This window comes from Mus caroli, unplaced genomic scaffold, assembly GCF_978045245.1.
Source record: "Mus caroli unplaced genomic scaffold, Mus_caroli_1 scaffold_13, whole genome shotgun sequence".
In the NCBI taxonomy this organism is placed as follows: domain Eukaryota; kingdom Metazoa; phylum Chordata; class Mammalia; order Rodentia; family Muridae; genus Mus; species Mus caroli.
The window spans coordinates 99709704-99720356 of NW_028227268.1; the positions used below are offsets into that span (position 1 = coordinate 99709704).

Genomic DNA, 10653 nt, shown 5'->3' on the forward strand with positions numbered 1-10653 from the left:
CTGCCTCCCAAGGGCTGGTATTAAAGGCCAGTGTCAGAAGCATATTTTTTATATGTCTATATATTAATTTTAAGAACTCATTAATATGGAGTATAAAAAATAAAAAAGATGACATTTCAGAATCATATTTAAGAATATATTTGGTTTGTTTCCTTTTGTAAGCAAATTACACCAAAGTAAATATATTTATGTGTGCATTTAAAGACAACTCTCTATGGATCATGTATCTGCCTGTTCATATGTGTGTGGTCAGAAGACAACTTACAACTTCCCTGAGATCAAACTCAAGTTGTCAGGCTTGGCAACAGGTACCTTTACCGCCTTAACTATGTCACTGGCTCCGGAATGTTTATCTCTTATGCAAATATTTCTGACATTTATTTTTAAAAGGATAACTTTTGACAGATACCTACATCAAAGGATATGGAAGTTTATTTGAAAAGATTTTAAAGCTTCCCTCCAAAATATTTTGTGTATACACACACACTCACTAGAGTATATGCCACACCTGATTTGCATGTAGAGTACTGGACCATAGGAGTATAGAGGTAGACTATTCTTAACAGAGAGCCTAGGGTACCTTTAAGAACTATCATAATTATATTCGGAAGATAAATGAGAACTGCATTGCCCTAGGGATATAGCCAGTGATATAAAATGACTCATTTAGTCACAATGTGCCTTTACCAAGAAATGGGAGGAAGAGGCAAGAACTGCTCAAGTTAAAAGGCCAGCTAGCCATAAGTAACAAAGTGACTGTCTCAAAAGAGGTAGGAGTTGAGGGCTAGCAAGCACCTGAAGTTGTCCTCTGACCTCCTCCACACATATGCCGTGACATATGCTCACCTGGGCCTACACATAACCACACTGAGACATACCTCAGCATAGCTATAATACACACATAACCACACTCAGACATACCTCAACATAGCTATAATACACACATAACTACACTCAGACATACCTCAGCATAGCTATAATACACACATAACTACACTCAGACATACCTCAACATAGCTATAATACACACATAACTACACTCAGACATACCTCAGCATAGCTATAATACACACAAAAAACATTTAGTTTCCTTTATCTGTACATTAAAATTTTATCTATTCTCTAAATTATTTTCCTCAAATTCTTCCCCTTGTACTTGTACCGGCTACTTTTATGTCAACTGACATAAACTAGAGTCATCAGAGAGGGAACCTCAATTGAGAAATTCTCCTTGGAAGATCTGGATATAGGGAAACCTGTGAGGCATGTTCTTAATTAGTGATTCACAGGGGAGGGCCAAGTCCATGGTGGGTAGGGCTGCCCCTGGGCTGGTAGTTCTGGGTTCTGTAAGAAAGCAGGCTGAGCAAGCCATGAAGAGCACTCCACTAAACAGCACCCACCCAGGGCCTCTGGGTCGGTTCCGGCCTCCAGGTTCCTGCCCTCACTGCTCGTTTTCTCTTTTGATTTGTTTTATTTATATCAGTACACAGTTGCTCTTTTCAGACATGCCAAAAAAAAAATCATCCCGTTACAGATGGTTGTGAACCATCATGTGGTCACTGGGAATCGAACTCAGGACCTATGGAAGAGCAGCGTGAACCATCTCTCCCGTCTGTGGGGAGCGGGTGTGGCGGCAGTCCCAAAGGCACCAGGGACTGCAGCTAAGTCGTATGACTTGCACCTGACTTCCTCATATAAACCACAAATATCGTGAGAGCTGCGCAGGTGTACCAGGTTACTGGGGAAGCCATTTTGGTGGGGATATGCCCCTACTGCCCTGATTAGCTGAAGCTGCGTACCTGGTGAGGTGATGTGGCCTGCTGTGAGTGGATGGGAACTGATAGTATATAAGAGTGAGAGGCCCAGGGCTCGGGGTCTTTCGCCTACACAGTCAATGCGCAGTCCAATAAACGTGTGCAGAAGGATCCTGCTGTGGCGTCTTACTTGCTGGAGAGTCAGGCGTCCCACACCCATCCACCCTCACTGCTTTTGATGATGAACTGTTTGTTACATGGAACTATGAGTGAAATAACCCTTTCCGCCTCAGGCTACTTTTGGTCATGGCGTTGCATCACAACAACTAACTCTAACTAAGACAATGCCGAGACCCAATGTTTTTTTAATCCTTTGCATTTAGGTGCCCCAAATACTGCAGAATTAAGGATCTGCCGTGTGAACAAGAACTGTGGAAGTGTCAGGGGAGGAGATGAAATATTTCTGCTTTGTGACAAAGTTCAGAAAGGTATTTATCAGTTTTGTTTAATTGAATTAGTAATATATATTTGATTAATATATGTATTTTACTGTTTCCCCATTGTTATTATTCTTTGGCATCTTTATTCACTAGATGATATAGAAGTTCGTTTTGTGTTGAATGACTGGGAAGCCAAAGGTGTTTTTTCACAAGCTGATGTACACCGCCAAGTAGCCATCGTTTTCAAGACTCCTCCATATTGCAAAGCTATATTGGAGCCTGTGACAGTGAAAATGCAGCTGCGGAGGCCTTCTGACCAGGAAGTTAGTGAGTCTATGGATTTCAGATACCTGCCAGATGAAAAAGGTATGGCAAGTTGGGAGTAATGTGCATACACGTGTGTGTGTGTGTGTGTGTGTGTGTGTGTGTGTGTGTGTGTTCATAGAAACAGTGTCATGCATCCTCTGCTGTCTTTGAACTCACTATGTAGCTACAGATGAATCTTAGCGGATTGTGGGGATTACAGCAGTGTGCTCTGTGCTGTCCCTGCTGCCTTTTTAAATGTGGTGCTAGGAACTGGACTTAGACTTTTATGTACACTAGCAAGTGATGAGCTGAGCAAGTGACAGTCTCTGCTGAAGAACAGATCGTCTAAAGCTGATCATGCTTTTAACATTGTAAAATAAACATTCGAGTGGAGTTTTATATATTCAGGATCTGTATTTTTTTTCCCCTAGAAGTTTTCAGTTGTGTGTTTTTGTTTGATTTTTGTTTGGTTTGGGTTTTTTTTTTCTCCTACTCTTTGCATTTCTTAAGAGTTTGAATAATTTTAGACTTCTTTTTTTTTTTTTTTTTGGTTTTTCGAGACAGGGTTTCTCTGTGTAGCCCTGCCTGTCCTGGAACTCACTTTGTAGACCAGGCTGGCCTCGAACTCAGAAATCCACCTGCCTCTGCCTCCCAAATGCTGTTCTCGAACTGTTAGATTATATTTTCCATCTATATATGTATTTTTGAATTTATTTTCTGTACTTTTTATACCCTTTTATAGGTGGGAAATTTGGTAATCATAAAGTTGTATCCATTTTGGTCTGATGTGTTAGTTCATGCTGACTTATAGTTATGAAATAGGATGAAAATTTACTATTTTAAGCCTTTTAAAATTAAAAGTAAAGTGTCCTTTATAACTGGTATTGGGTGTACTGTACAGTAACGTACTTCCAGCCTGTATTGTCCGCATGTATCTTAGCATTTCCATACTCTGATAAGGCACTTGTTCCTGGTGCAGGAAGGAAGAATCCCATGATTTACTGCTTTCCCACTTTTCTTTCTTAATCAGATGCATATGGCAATAAATCAAAGAAGCAAAAAACAACTCTGATCTTTCAGAAACTGCTGCAAGATTGTGGTAAGAATATTTTGGATTGAGTTATAGTTAAGTAAATGTGTTTTATTTGCTTTATTCTGTTTTTAAATTTTTTTAAGTGATAAACTATTTTTCAAATTACACTTAATAATAGAAAAACTTATCATACCAGGTCACTTTACTGAGAAACCAAGAACTGTCCCTCTGGGGTCAACTGGAGAAGGAAGATTCATCAAAAAAGGTATTTTATCCACTTTTTAGGAATAACTGCTTTTTAAGTCTCTTTCTTTCCTACAATCCCACACACTCTCACTATCGAGTGCCGCTAGGCTGTACCTCTGCAGGTTGTGTTGGAACTAATTATATCTGGGGGATTTTATTGTTCAAGAAATTACATTTTGTCCGCACACTGGTGCTTTTACCTTTTTTTTTCTTTTTTTCTTTTTTTGGTTTTTCGAGACAGGGTTTCTCTGTGTATCCCTGGCTGTCCTGGAGCTCACTCTGTAGACCAGGCTGGCCTCGAACTCAGAAATCTGCCTGCCTCTGCCTCCCGAGTGCTGAGATTAAAGGTGTGTGCCACCACTGCCCGGCTCACTGGTGCTTTTATTAATTTGACTGTTACCACGTAAGAAATGGCATGGATGTGGTAGGCACCTGTTTATAGCTGTTTACACTTTGAACAAGGCTGTGGCCTTTGGTCGTGTACTGTCTCTCGGGGCCACTTTAAAATGGTGCTAGAGTAGGACCACAGGCATGCTGACCACCTGCTGTCATGCCCAGACCTAGAGTCCCCTCTCTGTTCTGCTACAGCAACAGAGCTGGACAGTTCCCACAGAGATTGCTCCCCACATAAGCCTTAAAACTATCTGGCCTTTTAGAGAGAATATTTCGTAATTCCCTAACAAATTCTCGTCTTGTATCCTTACATTGGTACTTTATCCTGGTTTTTACAGTGCTTGTGTAATATGTAAATAAATGCAGGCATTGTCCCTCAGTTTTCTGTGATGGGGAATTTTGTGAGACCTTAGGTCATGTCTTAAGTGTTAAAAGCTATGTGCAGTTGTCAGTCCTCTCCTTCTTCCCACTCTCCCTAAAAGCAGAGACTAGAAGATAATTTTGGCCATTAGGTACCTGTTTGTTGAAATTCTAATACTTAAAAATGTGCCTATATGGCACAAGAAGCTGGGTTTTCATATTTAACTGGAAGAAAATTACATATGCCAAAATAACTTTGAAAAACATTTTTATATATTTATATGGAAATTTGCAGGTTACAGACTTTAGTTTTGAATTCAAGTAGTAATTTTATGCTTTAATTTATGTGAAATGTGTCAGTGCCCTAGAAAGTTTTTAGTATGTTTTTATAATTTCAATTCAGAAATAATGTTTTATATCAATTTGTTCATCTTACTCTATAAATTATATTTTTTCCTCTACAGAATCAAACTTGTTTTCTCATGGTACAGTTTTACCAGACATGCCCAGGTCTTCAGGAGTTCCAGGGCAAGCTGAACCCTTCTATTCTTCATCCGGGTCCATCTCAAGTGGATTGCCACATCACCCACCAGCCATACCCTCAGTGGCCCATCAGCCTACAAGCTGGTCACCAGTGACTCACTCCACCTCACACCCAGTTAGTACAAATACCCTGAGTAGTTTCTCAGCGGGAACACTTTCCTCTAATTCACAAGGTATCCTTCCATTCCTAGAAGGGCCTGGTGTGAGCGACTTGAGTGCGTCTAATTCGTGCCTTTATAATACTGATGACCTAACTAGAATGGAAACGCCATCCATGTCACCAACTGACTTATACAGTATCTCTGATGTCAACATGCTATCTACTCGGCCTCTGAGTGTGATGGCACCCAGCACTGATGGCATGGGGGACACTGACAACCCAAGACTTGTGAGCATCAATCTCGAAAACCCCTCATGTAATGCCAGGTTAGGCCCAAGAGACCTGAGGCAACTACATCAGATGTCTCCTGCCAGTATGTCAGCGGGCACCAGCTCCAGTTCTGTTTTTGTTTCACAGTCAGATGCGTTTGATAGATCAAACTTCAGTTGTGTAGATAATGGCCTGATGAATGAGCCTGGACTATCAAATGATGCAAATAATCCTACTTTTGTTCAGAGCAGCCAGTATTCAGGTATTAACTCTCTGCAAAGTGAGCAGTTGAGTGATTCCTTCACATATGGCTTTTTTAAAATATAAGTTGTAGGACTTAAATAAGTATATAGAGTATTAAGAGAGAGTTCAGAAGCCAAAACTTTAAAAGCCGCTACTGTTTCTTACTTTGAAAGATATGCCTAAAGTCCATGTGCTTGCTGTGAGTTGTTTTCTGTATTTCTCCAAGACGAACTATGTATCTTTTCTAATGTATTAGTTAAATGAGATGATATTTGCTTTCAAGCAGATTTAAGGTGAAACATGTAATGGCTATGCCATTGGGAAATAAACTCATTATTATTGTTGAGGCCCATAGGCCAAAGTGACCCCTAAGGGGTTTTCTGAGGTTTCTTGGTATTTTTAGGGTGTGTGTGTGTTAAAGTAAGCTTTCAAGGCATGGAAGGTTTTTTTTTTTTTTCTATTTTCTATTTTTTAGGCTTTTATCTTTAAAGTTACATGTGAAATTAGCTTGATATCTGTATTTTCAAGAAAAGTTTTCTTGAGCCTTTTCTTTTTAGATGTTCTCATTCCGTTTGATCTCATAAAGCCTGTCTACTTCACTATAAAGAATCTAACCAGGTATTTTGGGCTCATGTCAGTAATCTCCCTACTTGAGATTGTAAGTTCAAAACCTGCCTGAACTACATAGTAAGTTAAATACCAGCTTGAACAGCTTATGGGAATCTTGTCTCAGAAATAGAAAAGACCAAGAGTGTGACTCAGTGGAGGGGCGTGCGTGCGTAACATTTGCAAGGCCCTGTGTTCAGCCCTATGGAGAAGAAAACAAAAGAACAAGTTCGTTTTAGCTCAATATAACCATACAGAGTTTTGAACTTCTCTCCCAGCCTTGTGTCTCCTTCAGCCTTCCCCGCTCTGTATATTGTCACGCCATGCTTCCCGTTGCTGAGCACCTTGGTGGGCCTTTATTCTTCCTTTACCTCCCACATCTGTCTATTCCATCGTCAAACCCAGAGGCCATTCCTCAGTATGCATCTGAAGCCCACCATCTCCTTTGAACTTTTGTGTGAGACAGACTGGCCTCAACCTGCTATGTAGCCAAAGATGACCTCAACCTTCGGTCCCTCCTGCTCTGCCTCGAGAGTGCTGGGATTACTAGTGTGCAACCCACCCCCTTCCCCCCCCCCCAGGTTTGTGTGGTGCTAGAGACAAAAACAGGTCTTTCCTGGGAGAAGTATTCTCACAGTTGAGCTATCTGCTCAGCTCAGACCAACCACAAGCATTTTGTATTAGTAAAACTGATAAACCCAGACACCGCTATTAGAAAGCACAACAGATGATACTCACACAGTGACTTATTTCACAGTTTTTCCTCTAGGTTGAACTAAGGTCTGTCTACATCTGCATTTAGAGTATTTTCAATTGACGTTTTATTTTCTGGTGCTACGTACTGGTCACATCATTCAGTTTATACCTTACAATGCATTTAGCGACATGTTTTTCCTTTCTCTATGGATGCATTTGTATTTCACATGGTTTTGAAAGAACTGGCCCTCTTTTCCAGATTCTGCTTGTACACAGCATCTCTCCTCCTGTTCCCAGTAGCCTCATGCCACCAGTTAGTTCTTGCTTTTTTTGCATAAACAGAGTAAGTATCTTCTTGAGCTTAAAAGGAAAGGTTGAAAAATTTCCCCTCCAAATACCAAGAGCCCTTCCCCCACCGTGCCCTGTCCTCCACATCTTTACCTGTAAAGCACCTTGCCTCTTCCATCTTCTCACCTCTCACTCACTCCTTCACCTTCCATCTCTGTCTTTAGTTTTCCCAGTTCCCTGTCTTCCTGTCAGCCTTTACCCTCCTTGTCTGTGCTGTCCATAGCCTGTCACCTCCTGAAGGACAGGATCCTGTGGGGCGGGGCTGTGTTGTCTGCACTCTCCTCAGCACTACAGCTTCTCCTGCTGTGGGATGCTCTTGGTAAGCAGCTGCCTTCCCTCACCTCTGCTTCCCTCATGGCATTACTGCTGTCACAGGGATAATTTAATAGAGACCTCAAAGTCATATCTGATTGTCCTCCAGTCATATATTGTCCTTTTGAGTCTGCCTACTCAGTGTCCTGTGTCTGCCCCTTCTGTTACTGGAAATCTTTATTCTTTTTCTTCAGTGAATATCTTTTCCATCTGTTTAAGGGTTTTTTTTTTTTGATACCTTATTCCTCTTATATGTTGTAGTTGGAACATGTTGAATTTATTCGCACAGGTGTCTATAGATGTAACCTATTCTGCCTCTGCTCCCAACACTTAGCTTTTAACAGCGGGCTTCTCTGCAAGGCTTGGTCCTGCTGCCACAGCTGAGAGGTGCAGCTCTGTCTCTCTCTGCTCCTATACTACAGACCTTCAGCGGATGGTAGTCAGTTAAGTGTTTTTCACTTATCTCTGGGACTCTAGCATTTGACGTAGACTCTGGCCTAACTGGTGTTGAATAAATAGTAGCTATTTATTAGAAAAGGGGGATAATTATAAAATCATATTTGAGGATATAGTTTTTAATGGGAAAGGTGCTTCACCCTGCAGGAAAAGTAATGATGCCAAGATAACCTGTCCTGTGAGACATACTTCTCTTCTGGTCGACTGTTGCTCTTCCTCCTCTTCTTCCTTCCCCTCCTCTTCTTCCCCCTCCTCCTTCTTCTTCCTCTTTCCTCCTCCTTCAAAAAACTATACAGACACTGGCACATGCTTCATGGTACCCCTTGACAGTTTACTCTGCATAGACATGTCAGTAGCCTGTATTCATAACATTTTTGTAACTGTATATTGTACAGTGTACCATGTTCCATGTAGAAAATAAGAGGGGAATGGTTTTCAACTTTCGTTCTCAAAGATATGTTTCTTTTCTTAGGAAGAATCACATATATATAGTCAACCACATAAACATGGACAAACTTTAAGGTATAATTTGAAGAAATTTTGATTATATTAAAACAATGCAACCACTATGCTTTGGACCCCAGAAGTTCTCCACACCTCCAAACTACTGTTCTGATTTTGGTCACGAGAGCCTGCTGACTTCCTAGCCTTTTCTTTTGCTAATTAGTTCTCCACTTGGAAAACCTTAGTGTAGAGTAAGTCAGTTTGTCTTACTATGCTATGTCATGTTTCCACGGTCTCAGAAAAACTATATTTTTATGGAGAGACTTAAAATTGGTGATCCAGGTTGTCTAATTGTACCATATCAAGTTTTAAACATAAGTTGGTATATTGAAAGTTTACCATAAGCTGTCAGACAGCATGCAACAAGATAAAGAAGAGGGACTGATTGATTCAGTTAACCTAAATGGACCTGCTGGTCTTCAGACACTCAGGCAGAAAATCCCAAGTTTAAGGCCTGCACAGTCTGCAGAGTGGCTTCAAGGGAACAACTTTGTGAGCTCCTATCTCAAAATATAAAGTGGAAAAAAGGGCGTCCTGAGCTATAGTTCAGTGATAGAGCACCTAGCATGTACAGCTGAAGACTCAGTGCCCAACTCCAAAGAACTAAAAACCTGGCCTTCCTACTTCCTAGGGTGTGGTTTGTGCTAAGTAATGTCTGAATAGAAACACCGAGTTAAAGATAACAAACTTAATAGCTGTGTTTCTCATGGGCCCTGATTAGTCTATTATCCAAACATTCTTAGCCACTTGATACCCAGAGAGAAAAACCACAGGGTGGATAAACACTTTGGAGGGCCTATGAGAAAAGCAGGTTTCTCTTTAGACAAACGTCTTAAGTTGTCCCACATGGAGAAGTGCTTTTGGACCTGGCTCTCTCCGAGGACACTTTCTTATCAAGGGAAGTCAGTTACTGGCTTTACTTTTGGTATTTTGTGACTTGATTTCTTTGTGTAAGTTGAGAGTCTTTGGGAGTACTTTAACTCCTGTGACGTTGCCACTGCAGGGTTTCAGGTCTGTTCAGAGGTTGGATGTGCATGGAAGAGGATAGAATGCTTTTGTGTCTGTGAATGGAAAGCCCACACTATTCTTGGAAGCCCAGCCGTGGGCCATAGGTATGAAGGTGCCACCAAAGTCTATCCAGTTTCATCCCTTGAATATTTAAGCCGGACATCATGGCAGAATTTAAACCTCAAGGTCAGCAGTGGATGAGATCAAATCTCAAAAGTAATCAGATCTGATTGTTTTCTCATGTATGCAGAAAGACCGGAACCCACTCATGTCCTCATCATCTTTTGTCTTATTGGTTGGTTTTGGGGAGGTTGGGTTGGATTGGGTTTGGTTTGGTTTGGTTTGGTTTTTTCCAAACAGGGTTTCTCTGTGTTGCCCTGGCTGTCCTGGAACTCATGGAAGTCTGCTTCTGCCTCCCAGACTTCAGGAATTGTGTTGTTGTTTTTATTTATTTATTTATTTTTTTTTTTTTAGCTTTCAGAACTTTAAAGAATCACAAAGAAGCCAGGTGGCAGTAACACACTCCTTTAATCCCAGTACCCAGGGGGCAGAGGCAGGCAGATTTCTGTTAGTTTGGGCTGGACTACAGAGTAAGTGTCAGGCCAGATAGGGATACACAGAGAAAACTTGTCTCAAAAAACAACAACAAACCCCAAACCAAACCAATACAACAACAAAAGAATCACAAACAAAATAAAAAGAAATGTTGACTCCTCAACAAATTGAGTTTTTAGCAGCTTTGTAATTTTTGGTAAAATACCAAATTTATCTATGGTAATTTTTTTCTAAGCTTCTTTAACCAAAATGTAACTTCCCTTGAGCTGGAGTAAAGTAAGGCTGAGGTATCTTGGGATAACTATGACTTCGCTGCTCTTAGTGAAGCAGCCATAGTGATATATCCTGTAGCTCCAACACTTGGAAGGCTGAGGCAGGAGGGATGCTTAAGGGAGACCTCAGCTAGTCAGTCACCAGAGAACTTTAAAACACTATTGGCTATGGTTAATAGACCCCAACAAAACAGGAATCTTTGCTGTT

General features: G+C 40.9%; 1 protein-coding gene across 1 annotated transcript in view; it reads left to right on the forward strand.

The window, feature by feature from the left end:
- The window catches only part of Rel (REL proto-oncogene, NF-kB subunit), a 29468-nt gene extending 23415 nt beyond the window's left edge, over positions 1-6053 (forward strand). Inside the window, exons 6-10 of the mRNA XM_021177498.3 lie at positions 2138-2242; positions 2348-2560; positions 3531-3599; positions 3730-3798; positions 4997-6053. Of these exons, the coding sequence (XP_021033157.1) occupies positions 2138-2242; positions 2348-2560; positions 3531-3599; positions 3730-3798; positions 4997-5772 (1232 nt within the window). The 3' untranslated portion in view covers positions 5773-6053. The remainder of the gene's footprint in view (positions 1-2137; positions 2243-2347; positions 2561-3530; positions 3600-3729; positions 3799-4996) is intronic.
- The last annotated feature ends 4600 nt before the right edge of the window (positions 6054-10653 follow it).